Source organism: Marmota marmota, unplaced genomic scaffold (assembly GCF_001458135.2).
Source record: "Marmota marmota marmota unplaced genomic scaffold, marMar, whole genome shotgun sequence".
NCBI classification, from domain to species: domain Eukaryota; kingdom Metazoa; phylum Chordata; class Mammalia; order Rodentia; family Sciuridae; genus Marmota; species Marmota marmota.
The window spans coordinates 3,095,715-3,114,445 of record NW_025999969.1 but is presented as its reverse complement, the minus strand read 5'-3'; the positions used below and the strand labels follow the sequence as shown (position 1 = coordinate 3,114,445).

The 18,731-nt window shown below is 39.8% G+C and overlaps 1 protein-coding gene across 2 annotated transcripts; it reads right to left on the bottom strand.

The window, feature by feature from the left end:
• Positions 1-1,707: 1,707 nt before the first annotated feature.
• On the bottom strand, positions 1,708-12,464 carry Hrg (histidine rich glycoprotein). 2 transcript variants are annotated; one of them, XM_015499965.2, is made up of 7 exons: positions 12,231-12,464; positions 10,136-10,249; positions 9,015-9,105; positions 7,670-7,836; positions 5,900-5,980; positions 4,095-4,196; positions 1,708-2,992 (listed from the first exon to the last, which is right to left on the bottom strand). In XM_015499965.2, exons 1-7 carry the CDS (start codon positions 12,411-12,413, stop codon positions 2,096-2,098), a joined length of 1,635 nt encoding a protein of 544 aa, XP_015355451.1. In that variant the 5' UTR covers positions 12,414-12,464; the 3' UTR covers positions 1,708-2,095. The 2 variants fall into 2 exon arrangements, with proteins under 2 accessions (XP_015355451.1, XP_048659997.1); XM_048804040.1 differs by lacking the exons at positions 7,670-7,836; positions 9,015-9,105 and having other exon boundaries at positions 12,231-12,461.
• Positions 12,465-18,731: the final 6,267 nt, after the last annotated feature.

Genomic DNA, 18,731 nt, shown 5'->3' with positions numbered 1-18,731 from the left:
AAAATGAACCCAAATACTATGTATAATTATAATGTCTAAAAATTTTTAAAAATAAAAATGAAAAATCTCTAAATTTATAATAAATGTTTACTATATCATATCAATTCATTAAACAAACATTTATGAAACTCCAGTATGTGCTAGGCACTTTAGTGAATAAAATCGGCAAAATCTGTACTGACATAGAATTTACTGGGGATAAAGAAAAGGAAAGAATCAACAAATATTTCTAGTCTTTAAGTCTTAAAGAATGGTAGGGTGCTACAAAGAGAAGGGTGATGTTTGAAAGTAGGATTTTTCTAGAGAAGGGTGAGGAGCTCAGACTTTAGGCATTTGAGGAGTCAGCAACATTGCCTCTGTTAATATCAGTTTTGAATGTAGATAGCATAGTTGCAAACAAACATATCCATTTTAGCCATTGTGACATAAAAAATCTAGAAAAGCAACAGTCTGTGGCGTGTTGTCTAAAACCTCTAGTAGTATATATGCTCCCTGGGATAGAAATAATTTTTTTGCAGCACTATTTGCCTGCGGCAACTGTTTGCATAGGACAAATGAATTTAATTAAAATGAATTGAGAGCTTTTTGATTCCTATGTTTTCCAGGTAACATTTTCATTAACTCAAGCAATATTTGTGCAAGTACCTTAGAAGTTATAAAATAAATGATTCTGTGGGAGAAAACATTTTGAGCTGTTGACCTGAAATCCCTGGGTTTCACCTTTCTCAAGACCTAATTCAAGCAGCTCATCCTATGTTCATGCCGCCTTGAAAGAATGAGATTCTGTAAGCCAACGTTCAGCTGGTCCCCACCAGTATGGCCACACTGGTTGTTTATGGCTGGGAATTGTTCTTATTGGTTGTTGTGTCTGGTCTGATTGGTCTGTTCTTGTGTCATGTTGGTTATTAGATATTTAGATCATCAATCATCATTGTGGCTGGAAGGTAGAGAGAACCTGAATTCTTATCAACCTGTTTCTAATTTCTTGAGTTCTGATTTGGAAAGAAGAAAAAAGAAAGAGGATTAGAATGTAGGGAAAACACCAAAAATGAATAGTGAGCTTATGTGAGACTAGAAGAAGAGTCCCTAGCCTGGGAAGAAGAGATGAGAAGGGCAGTGGTATTTGGGGGTCCTGAGCCAAAGAATGCTGCTCTGCTTCCAGAATGCAGACTGAAAGGCGGTAAAGAGGCCTGGAAGAGAATGGCCACATGGTGTGTCTCAGTAGTTATGTCCATTGGTGGTGTTACAAAGACGCCTATATTTCTAGTTCCATACAGAAAGCAGCAGACTAACTGGCCTTAGAGAGCAATGTGAACAGCAGCGGGGCCTCAGGATTCTTGATCTTGAGCCAATGATCAAGAATCAGACCTACTTGTGCCCACCCAAACATCCTGGCACTATGTGAGACTCTAGAACCGAGCCACAACCAACTTTGTGTGGGGAATAACGGGGCAGAGCAAAAATGCCAGGAAGGACTGGGATTGAGTTTCCCATTAGTCCAGGAGGATGGACCTGAAGTAGAAATTAATTGATTCTGAAAATAAAGTGATATTTATTGTGCATGTGAACTTAGGGTCTTGACTCATGCATGCAACTTCCTTTGCAATTTATAGCTGGGACTTTATTTGCTTCTTAGTTGAACTTAGATAGTATTTTTCCAAGAGGAAATTTAGACAAATAGAAATAACCACTAGGAGACAATTTGGGTCACTTTCATAATAATCCTTTAAGTAATAATACATATGTTTTTGGTATGCTTAAACATAGCACAAGCAGTAATGGACAATCTAGAGTTAGAGAAGTTCAATCCAAGAAAGAAGGAAACTCTGAGAATTAGAAATTTACTGCAAGCAATACAGTGGCCAGTGACCTAATTAACTTCTGATTTGTAGCATGAAATCTTTCCTCACCTTTCCATCTATTTGTCTCTTCTTGTACCATTTCCTTCCACACCCACATATTGCCCTATCCTGAGTATAAAAGTATGATTAAAACAACTGCAATTTCACAGATGGCTCTAATTTAGAATATGATTTACTTCTGTCAGAATCCAAGTTTATGTGGCTTCTGAGGATGCCCATCAAAGAATCAAATTTTATTTTGGAGATGGATATGCAAAAAACTTGGAAAGGTATGGAAACTCACTCTTGAACGTCCCTGGACACAATTCAGAGGCTGATGGAGGAAAGGGCTGAATCTTCGTGTTTAGGCGATTATTGCAGTTTGGCAATGAGAAGTTGGGGAAATTGGCTTCAGGAAGAGGAAGAACTTCATTTATGTTTAGTGGAGGGAGTCGAACAATGGATCCAATTTGTCTCGGATGGAAAGGAAAGTGTCCTTTACCTGGGCCTCTTTTTCCTGGGTGCCTATGTGGTGGGCCATGGCCACGGTGATGGTGATCTGGGGGACCTTGGCCAAGGGAAGGTGGATCACAGGGTCCATAGTCATCGAAATCATGGCCACGGGGACCATGTCCATGGGGACCGTGTCCATGGGGTCCATGTCCATTGGGACCATGTCCATGAGGCCCATGTCCATGGGGTCCATGTCCATGAGGACCATGTCCATGAGGCCCTTGTCCATGGGGTCCATGTCCATGAGGACCGTGTCCATGAGGCCCATGTCCATGGGGTCCCTGTCCATGAGGACCGTGCCCATGGGGATCATGTTTATGGGGCCCATGGCCATGGGGACCGTGTTCATGGGAATGGGGTCCATGGTGATGCTGATCACTGAAACTATGATTATAAGGGTGTCTTTGGGTCTCATTGGTGCCAAAAAGAGGGTGATGACATCTTGATCCTGGAGGTGGCAAAAATGGTGGAAAATCTCCTTCTTGAAGTGGTGGTCTGTCAGAGTTATCTTTTCCTTCTGGGAGAGGTCGGAATCCGAATTTATGTGGCTTCTGAGGATGATGATGAGAATGTCCATGCCCATCAAAGTGGTGGGGAGGGCCCCAATGGGGTCTCACATCACTGATGTTTCTATGTTCCTGGTAAAAGTACAGAAAAGTGTGTGTTATCATGTAACGCAAAAGGAGAAATTTGATGTTTAGCTTGACTTAGGGCAATGGCTTCCAAACTTTTGGACTTCACAAATCAATTTAAAAAGTCAGATACTAAAAAAGGGTGTCCAATTTTTATCTAGCCAAATCAACATTTAAAATGCAAACAAAAACTGCCCACTAACACCATTATTATTTCACAAAAGGAATGATATCTTGACAACAAGAGTCAGAAAATAACCATAGAGTAAAGAATAATTTTTGGATGGAATATATGTTGTATTATGAAAAATTTTTAAATTATACATAAGCTTTCTTACTTTAACATATTGGTGAAACTACATTAAGGAATGGCACCCATTTGTAGACCAGCCTTTGGAAAACTAGTGTCTTAAAACTTAGACTCTCAACAGAGTTCTGAGACTTGATATAAAATCCTTACTCCTACAGGATGGACACCTGCCTCTTTACTTTCCTCCTCGTCCAGACTTTAACTTTCTAAAAAGTCTATGGAGCTGTATTCTTGGTGACAAACCTACCTTTCCTTTTTCCTCTTCTTCCTTCTTTTCTTTTTAATTTTTATTTATTTATTTTTGCTAATATAAAAATTACTATGAAGAACATCTTTGTGCTCACTCAGAAAAAGCATAAAGGTTTCTGGGATGGTTATAAAATATCATTTTTAATCTTATAAACCTTTACATGATAAATTTGAGACCAATTAATTCCTCTTAGGTTCAACATCTAATAATAAAAGCTAAGAATTATGAAGTCTCAGCACTGGAAGTTCTAACCATAAGGACCATTTTCAAATTCACTTAAGGTTGATTGAATTGGTCATTGTACTTTTCTGCCAAATCTTGCCCTTGCCCTATACTTGAGAAAAAATTTATACTTTTTTGGTGTCATGCCAAAAATTTTACTCCCTTTCCTAGGGGCCTATTCTATTCTCTCCAAATCTCTCTCTCTCTCTCTCTCTCTCTCTCTCACACACACACACACACACACAACTCTAAGAACCAATTACACTGTGTGTGTGAAAATATTTAATCCGGCACTGTTCATAACAAAGTGTACTCTGACAACCCACCTCAAAGTTAAAGACTTCACAAATTACTTCAAGGTCTTCTGGGGCTTCCAAGTCAGAGGCTTCTATATTATAGGACAAATCTGCTCTGCAGAATCCAAAAACCTACAAAAGAGAAAGAAGTCTGTAGTGGGTGTGTGTGTCTTCAAGGGGTATGAGGGTTCCCACCCAGACTTATGAACTGGAAAGGAAGAAGAGCTTTAGAAAAATCAGGGTAATGATATTATCAGACATCTCCACCAGTTACTTAGCAATCTTTCCCAGTCAACCCTTGGGGAAGGTACAGGTTGCAAAGGATTTCATTGCAACTTCTCTCCCGTGAGCAGTCACAAACACTGGGGGCTTCCCCATGTGTGTGGCGATTGCTCATGTCATTACTGCTTTTCCTTTAGGCCAACACTTCTGCCCTGAAGATCTGAGTTGTCAGTGCCTAGAGAAAATGAGGAATGGTTTAGAAGATAAATTTGTATGACTTTAACTGGTCCCTTGAAAGTGTTAGAAAGGAGGGAGCCAGTATAAAGACAGGTTTGCAAGGACCCTGTCAAGGTAAAGAGTCTGCTGGCCCCATCCTAAGTATGAGGGCTGAACTGACTAGCCCGATGCTCCAAAGTCACCTAAGCTCAGCCATCAAAGCTAGACAAACAAGTTGACAATTCTTCTCTAGAAAACAAACAAACAAACAAAAACTAAGCTATTAAGTATTGAGGCTCTGAGTATGGTTTTGGAGTGAGGTCTGTGCTAATCCTGGCTTCACCATTTTCTACTTGTGTGAGTCTCAGGTTACACACATTTTCTGAAACTCAGACTGTAAACAAGTACAATGCTATCTACTCACATGGTGAGAGGATTTAGAAAATCAGGGTAATATTATCACCAACTTCTAATTACCAACTCTCTTGGTTCTGCACTGGTCTTTTATTACCCACACAATGATAGCTGAGTTTGTTGGATAGAGGAGGGAAGCATTTTTTTTTCTAGCCACTGAGCAGGAATCTAAAATTAATTCAGGTCAAAATTTTGAGCAGTCAGAAAAGGAAATAACAAATGCTTCCTCTCTTCAGCCAGAGAGAGAATGTGTTACTAAACCTCAGCAAAATCCTGGACTTGAAATTAGAATTAAAGTCTTGTGTGCACTTTCTAGCCAAGTGCCTTAGGTAAGTGATTGAAATTCTAGGCCCACTTGCCCCAAAGAAATGGAGGCAGGCATTTGCTTCTCCTCAGTAGGTTATCACAAAGTTCCCACAAGACAATAATATATGCAGGGGTGTTTTATAAACTGTGAGTCACCAAGCAAATGTCAGGTATCATTAATAAGATTCTCTAGTAGATATCAGATTAATTTGTAAATAATTAGGAAAAAATCCTACTGGACTGAGCATAAGAAGAACTGGACTATAGTCTCAGCTGGGTTGTGAACATTGGCAAGACCCTTCCTTTGTTGAACCTGTTACCTCCTTACTTGTCAAATGCAATCCCTGTGGGTGTTGGAATGAGTGAAAGCACATCGTAGGGGGGTCTTAATACAAGCTGGTTATTAGTTTTAGTTAAACTTTTAATTTTAACATGTTAAAAACCTGTTTTAGGTTTAGTTATATATCATGTATATTATAAAGGCATTTTCTCATGATTTGTTTAACTTTTCCATGCCTCTGTTTCCCCATCTACAAATCAGGGACAAAGAGTTTCTACCCCATAGGGTGGTGTGTTAATAAGTTAATGTATAAAGCACTTAGAAGAGTGCCTGTCAGGGAGCAAGAACTCTCTAGATGACACTTAGCATTTCACAGACATTTGTTATACTCACTCACTTTAGGGGGTCTGGGGAAATGTTGTGTGGAGCAGTTCCTCACAGAGAAGTCCAGATAGTATTTGGTTCTTTCCCCTCCTCTCTAGAACAGATAGGAACAACATAGTTTCAGGAAAAGAAAAAGTAGAAAAAGAGAACAGTAACTATCCAATGTATTGTAAAACACTAGAATGCTTAAATCACCAATAAGTGATATTTTTCTTATGGGCTTTTTTTTTTTTTTTTGGTTTCTAACTAATCTTTAATTATTTTGGTTATACTTTTTTTTATTAGTTGTTCAAGACAATACAATGATCTTGACATATCATACATTTGATTCAAATAGGGTATGAATTCTCTTGCAGGGAAATGGATGGCACTAGAGCAAATTATGCTAAGTGAAGTTAGCCAATCCCTAAAAAACAAATGCTGAATGTCTTCGCTGATATAAGGGAGGTGACTCAAAACAGAGTAGGAAGGAAGAGCATGAGAAGAAGATTACCACAAAATAAGGAAAAGAGGAGGGAGGGAAAGGGAGGGAGAAGGGGAAATGCACGGAAGACGGAAGGAGACCCTCATGGGTTCACAAAATACATATACGATTTCTTATGGTTTTTGCCTTTTAAAAATGTATCACAAAAGCTGGGCAAAGTGGTGCATGCTTGTAACCCCAGTTGCTCAGAAGACTAAGGCAGGAGGCTCACCAAGTTTAAGGCCAGCCTAGGCCACTTAGTGAAGCCCTATCTCAAAATAAAATAAATTTAACAAGGTTTGGGGATGTAGCTCAGTGGTTTTGCCTACACTCACCAGGCTCTGGGTTTCATCCATAGCACAGGGGGGAAAAAGTATCACATAAGTGATAGAGTGAACACAATTTCACTGTAAGGGTTCAAATATGCAGACATGATAAGCATGGTGTGAAAAATCACTCTTGCTGCACCCTAGCCTCTCCTTCTCAGAGTGAGCACCACGGTCTACTTGATGTATTTCTCCTTCTAGCCTTTTGCCACATATCCATGGCGACCTAAGTATTTAACTTCAGTGGGTTCATATGCTGAGTATTGCTCTGTAACCTGCTTGTCTTAGTAATATGTCTTGAACTCTTTCCAGTGCCTCTGGGTCCAACACATTATTTTTGGAAATTGTATTAAATGCATTCCATTGTTGGTATGTACCGTGATCCATTTAATTTTACATTTTTGAAATATACAGCAAATATCAACCAGCTGCTCCTCAAGGCAACTCTGGTTGGAAGGCACTTGAGTCCTTGGACTGTGAGGCAGGTAATTATCTAGTTCTCTAGACACACCAAATGTCATGAGATTATTTCCCGAAGCCTCATAATATAACCATATAAGCACAGATAAAAAAATTTTGTTTTCAAAAACTGAGAGGTTAACACACCAAGATATCTTAGTCCTTTTTCCTTCAGAAATGTTTGGGATAGGGTCATAATCCATTTAAACAGTTTCTACCATAATATAAGAAAATTAAAATTCAATGATTGAATAATTCACTTAACCCTAATATGCTCTTGTCCTTCCCTCTTTCCTTTTTGGATTTTCCCTTCTCTCTTTCAGATGTCTACCCTCCCTTTCTGCCTCTCCAAACAAATAAAACCCTTGCAGAAGAGCAGTTCTTTGTTATCCACTATCTATTATAGCCAAAAGGCTGCCACAGTTTCAAAGGCAGCTGGTCACTTGGGGCAAGTGGAGAGGGTTGTCAACAGTTCTTGCCTGCCAGGTTGATGCCTGGGTCCTCACACTCTAGCTAGACATTAGTGGTGACTCACCCCTCTCGCAACTCTCTCTACTCGGTCCACTCTGAAAGAGGCAAAATCACTGTTCTCGCTTTTGTACTTGTCAAGGGCTTTGTCAGCTTCTTTTCTGTACTGCTCCGTGTCCTCAAAGAAATCCAGGATTACAGGACTGTCTTTGTTATTGCTCAGTGCTGAAGACACTAAAGAAAGAAGACGACGGCAATATTGTAATTACAAGTGGGAAATAGGATGCAAATGTTTAGACTCCATGTGGTACATAAAAGCATGGTGGTAAGAGTAACAGGAACTTGCATCTAAAACATGGGCAAATCCAGGGTTGGAGAAACTAAGTAGCTTGTTGATCAATCAGCCAGTCAGCAGCTGAGCTAAACCATTAGTCTTTCTTTCCATTTGTTCTAACACTCAGGTTCCTATTGTGACCACTGTTCTGATGCCCTAGCATTCATAAAATGCAAATATTTTAATAAATTCTTCCTGTCTTTGCCAAGGAGGAAAGAGGCCTCCTTAACATAAAGTTTGGTCCAGAGAGAGAAGATATAGCTCAATCTTTCTTTAAGGCAACCTCCTGTAGAAGTTGCTCCACTGTGGCCTATATTGAACCAGGTTGAGATTTAGCATGTTTAAAGGCATTCTGTAATAATTCTTTTTGAAAAAGCAAATATAAAAAGCATGGACTTTAGAGTCACCATGGTTGTTGATACAGTCATGCCTTCATCACATCGTGACCATGTGCCCAAGGCCATGTCATTGAACTTCTGCCTAAATTATTTTATCTCTAAAATAGAAAGCAACACAATCTTTATTTCATAGCCTTGGGTGAGGGTGAATGATATTATTTATAAACAATCACTTTGTAAACTATAGAGTAATATATAACTTTTAAATATGAAGCCAATACTTATGAGTGGTAAATGTTCCGCAAAGCATATTATATAGACCATTTTATTTGATTCTAACAAGAATCCTAACAGCTACTACTACTATTATCTCTATTTTAAAATGAGAAAAATCTTAGATTAAATAACTTGGCCTCAAAACCACAGAACTAGTAAATTATGAGACTGGGATTCTAACACAAGCAAGTCTGACCCCAGAGCCTATGTCTACACAATGTTGCTATATGGCACTTTGGAAAGCTCTATTTTCTTGTATTGATTTTTTTTTTTTAAAGGAAGATGTATCAGTAACAGGGGAAAACTGTCCTCCTTCTATTCTCAGTAGAATGAATAATAATGAAGACCATGAGAACAGGGATCCTTTCTGATGTACATCATGGTATTAATATGATAAATACCACTCTATGACTGAGTTCTGTATTAATCGGGAATTTATTTAGCAATTTAACAGATTAACATACCAGAACTGGTGGTGCAGTTAAAGTCATTCATTCGGAGGTCCTGAGATTCATTTGAATATCTTGTAACTATTACCTTACATTGCCCAATCACCTGTAAAAAGAAAAGAGTTTTGGGCTGGGATTGCAGATCAGTGGTAGAGGGCTCACCTAGCATGCATGAGGCACTGGGTTCAATCCTCAGCACCACATAAAAAATAAAATAAAGATATTGTGTCCATCTAAATCTAAAAAATAAATATTGAAAAAAAGTGGCTTTTGACTCATTGCATACCATCCTCCTTTATGAGGGAATATGAAGGGAATGCCACATACTCCTGCTATCCATTTAAACTGTATTTGTACACACACAAAAGCCCTGGCTTCCATCCTCAGCACCACACACTCAGAAAATTGTATTTGGGGTTTCCTTCATCAAAGCCTGTCTCAAACCCTGCATTTTCTTACCTTGCTCCTGTGTGCTGCATACTATCAGAACCCAAAACCCTTAGGAGAATGAAGGAAAAACTGTTTAAATGGATTATGACCCTATCTCAAACATTTCTGAAGGAAAAAGCACTAATGCGTAAACCTCTCATTTTTTGGAAATGAAAGTTTTATCTGTGCTTATTCATTTTTGTGTTTTACACCTGTGACAGAGATTCTGGCATGTCAGTACCCACCTCCAATGTGCACAGCAAGAACCCCTTCCTCAATGTAACTAAGCCCTTTGGCCATTCCTGGTAATGAGACCAATTTTGATGGGATACACTTACAAGTTCATAGCTTCATGGACCGTAGATTGTGAGGCTTGGAAAGGATTTTGAGTCTATCTATTTCAGGACTCTCCTCTTATTTTTACAGTTGAAGAGACTGAAGTCTAGGAATGTTAGGTGATTTTTTCCTAGGGACTCACAGCTGATCATACTATCCCAAGGAATCACAAGCCTTGTTGAGTTATCTTTCCCTGGGTTCCCATGAAGGGCTCTTCACAGGGTGTCACTCAAGGTAAACACAATCTTCATGAGTCTCAAGGCATAAACTGCTCTTACTCTTTTCCAGGTTAGACCAAACATATGGTTTCCCTGTGTAAGCTGATAGGAGGTAAGAAGGATTAAGAGGAGAATGGTACCCTGTATACTTACTATATCAGACGGCCTTCTAAAATGAGCTGGTATACAGTCTTCCTGGTTCCTGGACAGGACCCAACAGTCAGATTCTTTTACATCCAAGACTAAATAATAGACAGTCGCAGATCCCTGAAGAATGCCAAGAAAGCAACAGGTGAGTAGGATGAGGGAGCTCAGGAGGTTTTTAAAATAAAAACAATCTATTTCTTAAACAGAATTCCTGCTTATCTCCGAGTCTTTGCAGATGTCCTACCTCTGTGTCATTTGATCTATTTATTTGGATAAATGGCTTCAAATAGTTATTTCCAAGTGTTCTTTTTAACTCATTATAAGGTTTCTTCTGCCCCCAAACTTTAAAAAGTCATCACTGTAGGGCAGTGTTGGGTGGGTGGAGGTGTTGACAATACAAGCCTAGAATGGTAAGTAGAGATCGCCATATCACCATGTGCAATCTGCTGTGGTGGTGGTGTCCTGTCACCCAGCTCTCTTCCTGAATCTGGACTTCTGACCTTGATTTCTTTTTTTTTTTTTTTTTAAATATTTCTTTTTTAGTTGGACACAATACCTTTATTCATTTTTTTTTTTAAAGATAGAGTGAGAGAGGGAGGGAGGGAGGGAGAGAGAGAGAATTTTTAATATTTATTTTTTAGTTTTCGGCGGACACAACATCTTTGTTTGTATGTGGTGCTGAGGATCGAACCCGGGCCGCACGCATGCCAGGCGAGCGCGATACCGCTTGAGCCACATCCCCAGCCCCCCGACCTTGATTTCAACTTAAACTCACTTCTCTTACAGATCTGCTTCCTCTCTCAACTTCCCTGGTCTTTGTCAGAAGCTATTAATTACTTAACTGCTGTAGGCTCTAGTTTAGAAAATGTGTATGGGCTTTGCTTTACTTTGGCTACACAGAAATCAAGCCATCCATGGTCTTTCTTTGAAACGTTCTCATGTGTATTTTTCATTTTCTTGCTTCAATTCCAACTACCTGGGTCTGACCATCATTTCTTCATTCCTGAACACATGAAATAGCTTCCTACTTCATGTTCCAGTCACTTTCTTACATCTCTCCAGGCACATTGTGTTCTCCTTTTCACCCCACTGCCACAAATCCATACTGCCACTCAGAGGTAGCACCATGCCCATTCATTCTGTGCCCCACACATGTGGCAAAGACCCTGAAATGGAACTGATGATCATTAAATTACTTGCTGATCATGAATTGCTTGTTGTTGATGATCAGTACATTGGTAAACTCCTGGATTTCTATTCTCTGCATTCTTCAGCACTTTCCTAACACCTTAAAAAGGGTATATTACTCTGCTCATCCTCTGTAGTAGTCCATCGTGACCTGACTCTCTGATTTCAGTCACTCCACCAAAGAGAAGATAGGTTATTATATTTTGCAAGGACAACTTCATCAGCCTTCCATAATCTCTATCAACCCATCAAATCCATTTCAAATCAGCATATAATCTAAGTGAAGTCTTGTTTAAACGTCTTCAAGATAAGCTCAGTCTCTCTTCCAGCTTCACATTCAATTCTGGCCTCTCCAGAGCCCGTGCAGTTCTGGATCACACCCCTTACCCCGCCCAGCCTATTCAATTACTCCCTAGGGCCTCCTTTTTTGATTCCCTGCCCACCTTGATGTACCTAGAATTCTCTTGAAATGCCTTTCTCCAGGCCTCTTCCTATTCACATCCTACCCATTCTTCAGATTCAACTGAAGTCTTCTCCCACCCAATCTTAATAGCTCTCCTTTCACTGAAAGTGCTCCAAATCAGCACTTGATCACTGAATACATTATTTGTTACCCAGTTTGCCTTGGCGCATCAGAAGATTGTTCTTTCCTCAAGGGCAATTCCTGCTAGTTAATTCTGATTTTTCTCTCGAAGCCATTTGCATAGTGCTTCTAAGTGCTTACAGATTGATCCCTAGTTAATCTATTCCAATAATAATCGTGGAGCTGGAAGGAAAAATAAACAATCTAGAGCAGCCACAGAAACTAAACAGAAGACCCTGACTGAAGCCATTTGTTGTGCTGAGGAGCTAGAATCTCATTTGCCCTGGAGCATGGTCTCCCAGCTCAGCTCTGACATGGACGATTTCTCACCACTGTGTCCAAGTGGGCATCAGCGACCCGCAGCAACTGGAAAAGATAGCCATTCCGTCGCCATTTATTGATAAGGTCTACAGCTTTCTCAGCCTCAGGCTCAACAGCATTGCAGTCGGTGGGACTCACAGCGCATGAACATTGCAGTGAGATCAAAAGTAGTAGGGCAGTGAGCACCTTCATTTTGCTACACTCCCCCTGCTGTGGTCTACCATAGCAGAGAATTTATACACACACAATTGATGAAACTTTATACATTTTTGTTGTGCAACTGGGAATGTTCACCTTGACCCCTGGTTCAAATATCTGTCAACAATCTGTAAATGATTAGTGGATCCTGGGGACAGAAAGCTGAGACATGCCACTGGTGATCCGGTAAAACCATTATCTACACAAATCTGGATTTTTTTTTAATTGTACATAATTACAGCACAACTTTTCATTTCTCTATACATGATGTAGTATAGCACCATATGTGCAGTCATATATGTACCTAGAGTAATAATGTCCACTCATTCCACCTTCATTCCTGCCCCCCTGTCTCCTCCCCTTCCCAAATCTAGATATTTTTAGTAGGTTGCAGATCCAAAGTCTATTTTTGACCTTAAGCACTGCCAATGTGTGTGCCCAGTGGTGAGGTTTGTGCTAAGGTAATTTTCCTCCATCAGCCTGTCAGTCTCAGCCAGAAATCTCCACCATCAGCCCCTCTTTGAATTATGGCACTAAAGTTCAGTAGAATGCAATCAGTAGATTTTTTTTTTAGTTGTCAATGGATCTTTAATTAATTAATTCACTAATTTATATCCAGGGCCGAGAATGGAACCCAGTGCCTCCCACATGCTAAGCAAGTGCTCTACCACTAGAATTCTTTAAAAAGAATCCTTGGTAACATGTTTAGTAGTTAACATTATACAAGGAATTGACTTCAAATAGAATAGCATGATTAATGGACAGTGGCCTTGGAGTCAGATGTAAATTTCTAACCCTAGCTCTGTCACTTTCTTATTGTGTGATACTGTGTAAACTCCCAAACTCCTCTGATTTTTAGTTTCCTTCACTTATAAAATGAGTGTTGAGAGCCACAGCCAAAGGGGCCCCAGCAAACTTCCAGCTGCCAGCAAACTTCCAGCTGCCGGCTGATGATTGGCTCACAGCGGCCCCAGCAACATCTAGCTGATTGGCTCCTCGGCCCCAGCAACATCTAGCTGATTGGCTCCTCTGCGGTGATGCTCATTGGACTGTTTCCCTGCCCTTTCAGACCACGGAGCTGCTCATTGGGGGACTTTTTTTGGCTCCGCCCACGTGACCCAGCCAATCGGCCTCAAGAGCAGGAGGATTGTGGGAGGTAGAGAGAGGCTTGTGTGGGAGAGAGAGGCTTGTGGAAAGCCGGTGGTGGCAGTTGAGGCTCTGAGGATTTTTCCTGAGAGGCTGTTTTGTTTGGCGTGTGTGGTTCTAAAAATAAAGTTAGTTTCTTTTGACAAGTGGCTCCTGATTGTGCCCAGCCAGACTGCGGCAAATGAGGATTAATACTTCTTTGTAGGCTTATGTGATAGTTAAATAAGAAAGCACATATAAAAGAACTAATACGAATCTTGGCACAGACTAGGTGCTAAATAAATGATGCTATGTGTTATTATTAATGCTGTTTATTAGGGTACCTGGGAAGAAGTGGGGAGCATTCCTATATCATCCCAATTCTCTGTGGCTCTTAAAGCATGCCAAACAGAACTGGTTCATGTGCAAGAGGAGAGGGGTGAGAGCAGGAGTCAAGCAATTGAATACCTGTCCCATAGTGGGGAGGGCTCAGCATTGGAAGACAGGGCTGGGATACACCTGACCCCCTGCCACTAACCCTCCAAAGAAACCTATATACCTATGTGGAACATTCATACCTGCAGAGGCCAGCAGCTTCTGAAAAGACTAAAGGGAATCAACTTCACTTCCCTCCCCACTGCCAAAAACAATCAGAAGACAGCATCTCTCTTCTTCCCTGTACTTTTTCTACAGTAAGGTTCTACAGCAATAGTTCTCAATCTTGATTTCATATTAGAAATGCCCAAGGAGTTTAAAAAGAATCCTGGGATCAGGACCCTTCAAAACAATTCAATCAGAATGGATCTGGGTTTGGATAGTTTTTAGATTCCCAAGTAATTCCAGTGTGCAGTCAAAATTGAGAATAAATGAGCATCCAGATAGAACTGAATCAAGTGAAAGAATTAGAAGAAAGAAAAGGGAGGAGTTATATGAAAAATAGACTTCACTTCCAAGGGTCACAGGTTGGTTTAGTGAGTGCTAAAGTGGAAGAAACATGTTTAGGATAATGTTCGAGACTGAACTTTTAGTGTGAACAACAACTGGCTTTTAAACAACTGAATGGGACCACTATAGTATAACTCAGAAGGATAGAAATAGTATGGAATCTGCTGTAGGTATCCTTAAGGGCCCCAACTTAGTGGGGCAGGGGATAACTACTGATTAAAACAAAAACAGTTTTATGTTCTAATGAGTTGAGCTCCTTAATCAAGTCTTTCATCCAATATGGAGTACCTGGGCAAATCAGATGCTGGAGTAAATTAAGGGATGGGAATGCTGGGACTGGGAAAAAGGAAGGACAATGTATGCTTTCCCTACAGTACTGTTTTGCTGAGATTTGGGGGTACTTGCAGGACCCAGGCATTCCCTTCCCCTGGCTTTATTGAATATTTAAGACATACAGTGCTAACGATGCCTTTCCAGTAACCAGGGAAGCTTCAGGTTGAGGTGTCTCAGGGAGCACAAAATTAAAGGTAAGTATATGTTCAGTTCTGAGAACTGTCAAATGCTCTAGGCATTGACATTAGCTTTGGGAAAGCTTCCCAGATGGTCTAGAACCAGAAAATGGCCTTAGATGTGATAGAGGAAGAGGAGTGGTGGTGACTTCACAGGATGGCTTTTGGGGCAGCCTGAAGTATACAGATCTTCACCTCCATGGTCTCGTTCTGGCATTCAGGTACTTTCTAGGTGTTTTAACCATGTTTTCAGGAAAAGTCAGCTAACAGAACTTTCATTCTTTTAAGATTTTTTTTTGCTCATAATAGAATACACATTCTTTGCAAAAAAAGAAGCATGAAAAGTACAAAAAGTATAAAGAAAATTCATCTCAAATTCCACTACCCATGAGAAAAATCAACTATAATATAATTTCTTTATAGAATGTTTTCTATTTGGATATATACAACACAGATTTTTTTATGTTGTTGGAATTACTCTGTACATACAGATTTTTTTCCTTCACTGTTGTTGAGTATTTATTTACTTATAACTTATTTTTTCAGGTATTAGTAGAAACTATATAACATTTTAAAGTATTGTTTCGGGTATTTTATAGGATTTTAAATATTTGGGTTATTCTAATCATATAATTTTTAATTTTAAACATAAACCTCACATAAAATAAAACAAACAATATTATTAAATAAAATTAAGTCTCTCTCCCTTCCGTTTCATACAATCCCTTCCCTAGGGAAAGACTTTAAACAATTTCCTGTAATATGTAGCTTAAATATTATCTTTTCCTTTAAGGTTACACTGTGAGGACTTGTCAAGATCATTAAATATTCTTCAGGAAAATTATTTTCAGAGATCATGGTATATTGCAAGTTATATAAATATTAATATATTCAACATTCCTCATTTTTGGTCATTTATGTTGTTTCTATTTATTTGTTTTTATAAATAGTGCTACAATAAATATCCTTGTACATCTCTGATTATTTCTTTGAGAATCACTGGATCAGTTAATATAATTTTTTAGCATCAGGGTTTTTATTTTTATTTTTTTGGTAATAGGAATCACTTCTTTTAAGAAAAAAGAAGTCAATTTTGGTCAGACGTTTAATGTATTATTTTGTTACTTTACTTTCAAAAAATAGACATATTTTTTAAAGCAGGTTTAGGTTTGCAGCAAAATTAAGTGGAAAGTACAGGGAGTTCCTAAGTACTCTTTACTTTCTCATCCCATGCTCACAAACTCCCCCGCCCCATGATAAACATCTGAACCCAGAAGGTCACATTTGTTCCCGCCAAAGAACTTACAATGACACATCATTTTCACCGGAAGTCCATAGTTTGCATTAGGGTTTCCTCTTCACTCAGTAGGGTACCTAGCATGGGTTTTGACAAATGTACAATGTTTGCATCCACCATTATAGTATCATGCGGAATAATTTATCTGCCTTAAAAATCCTCTGTGCTCCATTATTAATTTATCCCTCTCTCCTCTCTCCCCTCTAGCCTCTGGCAACTACTGATATTTTTCACTGTCATCACAATTCTGTCTTTTCCAGAGTGTCGTATAGTTGGAATCAAACAGTTGGCAGTCTTTTCAGATTGATTTCTTTCACTTAGTAATAAGCACTTAAATTTCCTCCATGTCTTTTCATGACTTGATTGTTCATATTTTTTAGTGACAAGTAATATTCCATTGTCTGGATGTACCACATTGTATTTATTTATTCTCCTACTAAAGGTCATTTTGGTTCCCTCTAAGTATTGGCAATGATGAGTAGATCTGCTATAAACATCCATGTATGGGTTTTTGTGGATGTAAATTTTTAACTCATAAGGAGTGTGATTACTGATCACATGGTAAGAACATGTTTAGTTTTTTTATTTTTTAGAAATTGCCAAACTATTTTCCAAATTGGCTGTACAAATTTGCATTTCCACCAGCAGTAACTAAAAGTTCCTGTTGCTTCACATCCTCAGCAGCATTTGATGTTATTGTCAATGGACTTAAACTTGTGACCTTCCTGCTTCAGCCTCCCAGTTAGCTGAGATTACAAACATGTGTCCCCCTACCTGGCTAAGAAGTTACTTTTAAAGATGCATCAGCATTAAGTCTTAATTCCCACATAACTAGAAATGTTCAACACCAGACGTTTCTGCAATAGGAGACTGGTGTTTCAACAGAGACGATTTGAAACCACTGATTATTTGAATACAAAGCCTCAAATGAATAATGTCTACAGCATTTAGAAACTATTAGCTGGCATTTGGATTATCTAGCTTGCATGGAGTTTGCAGGGTAAGAAAAGAAGGTCAAGAATAAAAAACTAGAGAAACAGCAAGAAGCAAGCCAGAGAAGAACCCAAGTCAGGACCTGAGGAGAATGATGGACCCAGGTTCCCCAGCTTACTGGTTTACCATGGGGTTCAAGGAGCCAAAGGGAAGACAAGATTGAAAGACGAGAGGGAGGCAGGGAGAGGGCACCATGTTGATACCATGCTCCTTCCCACACATCAGCAGCGAGTTCAGCAATGGCTTCATCACCACCAGGGTAGCTCCTGCCAGGTGGCCCCTCTTCCACAGCTCCAGTTTGTGCTGGGCTTCTTGTCCTCCTGCCTTCCCTGCAGTCGCTATTTCTCCGTGCCTCAGCCTCCCCTGTCCTTCCCTGACCTGGCCCACAAGTGTTCATTAAACGTTCCTTCACTGATGGATCTTCAGTTGAGCTGTTTGATGACCATTCTGCCTCTTTCCAGACCCTGACTGAACCCACACGACATTCGCTCCCCAACTTTTTAACTTATTATGGGTAATAGGTAAGAGTAATGGGGTGTGAGTTTTATCTACTTCTTTTACATAAATTAGGCCAAGGACTGTGCATCACTTCTAAGAAATGGCCACCAAATGGAGGGCAATCATTATATGGGCAGATTATTTGAGAAGATGTCAAAAGTCATATCCTGAGTGTGTGTGTGTGTGTGTGTGTGTGAGTGTGTGCACACAGATATACTTCTGATTAAGAGGAAATTGGTTCCACTGTTGGGTGTGTTTGTTTTTCTGGTACTGGGTATTGAATCCAGGGGTGCTATGCCACTGAGCTAATCCCCAGCCCTTTTTATCATCTATTTTGAAACAGGATCTCACCAAGTTGTCAAACCTGGCCTCTAACTTGTGATCCTCCTGCCTCAGCCTCCCAAGATGCTGCGATTACAGGACAGCACCACCACGCCCAGCTTGTCCCAGTGTTTTTTAAATATGGGAAAAAAGACTACAATTGATGGGCCCTTCAACTTCTGTTCTAAGAATCTGTGACAATAAGAACTCTTGTGGCCTGATGTTCCCATAGGGCCCTGCACAGGTCATAGGCACATTTCTCTTCCATCTTAGTCATCTGTTGAGACACAGAGACCTTCAGGCAGATGAAAAGAGGATGAGTGTTGGAAATGGCATGAGCAATACACAGCTAGACTTGGTCTTGTAAGGGGAGGTCAAGAGGGAAGCTGCTGAGCCCGTTTCGTGTACCTCTTGCACTTAGGGAAGTTTCTTTATTCATGGAGAGCTTTAGTACAGGTTGCTGAGCACACAGATACACTGAAAGGATAAACCTCGGTCCATGGCATAAGATCACATTTTGGAAAAGGATGCAGCCCACCATGTAGCACCGTGTCCAGAGGCCAAGGCAGCCCAAGTGGGGGAGTCTCATTATTTCCATTTCCAGCCAATAATTGAGACCAAGAA

Bases quoted from the DNA above. Each gene is read 5' to 3' on its own strand.
- Hrg (XM_015499965.2), bottom strand. From the start codon at position 12,413: ATGAAGGTGCTCACTGCCCTACTACTTTTGATCTCACTGCAATGTTCA. The intron at 7,837-9,014 runs GTATGTTAATCT...TTCTTTCTTTAG, and splicing joins TAACTGCACCACCAGTTCTG to TGTCTTCAGCACTGAGCAAT. The intron at 2,993-4,094 runs GTGGGTTGTCAG...TACTTTTACCAG, and splicing joins GTGAAGTCTTTAACTTTGAG to GAACATAGAAACATCAGTGA.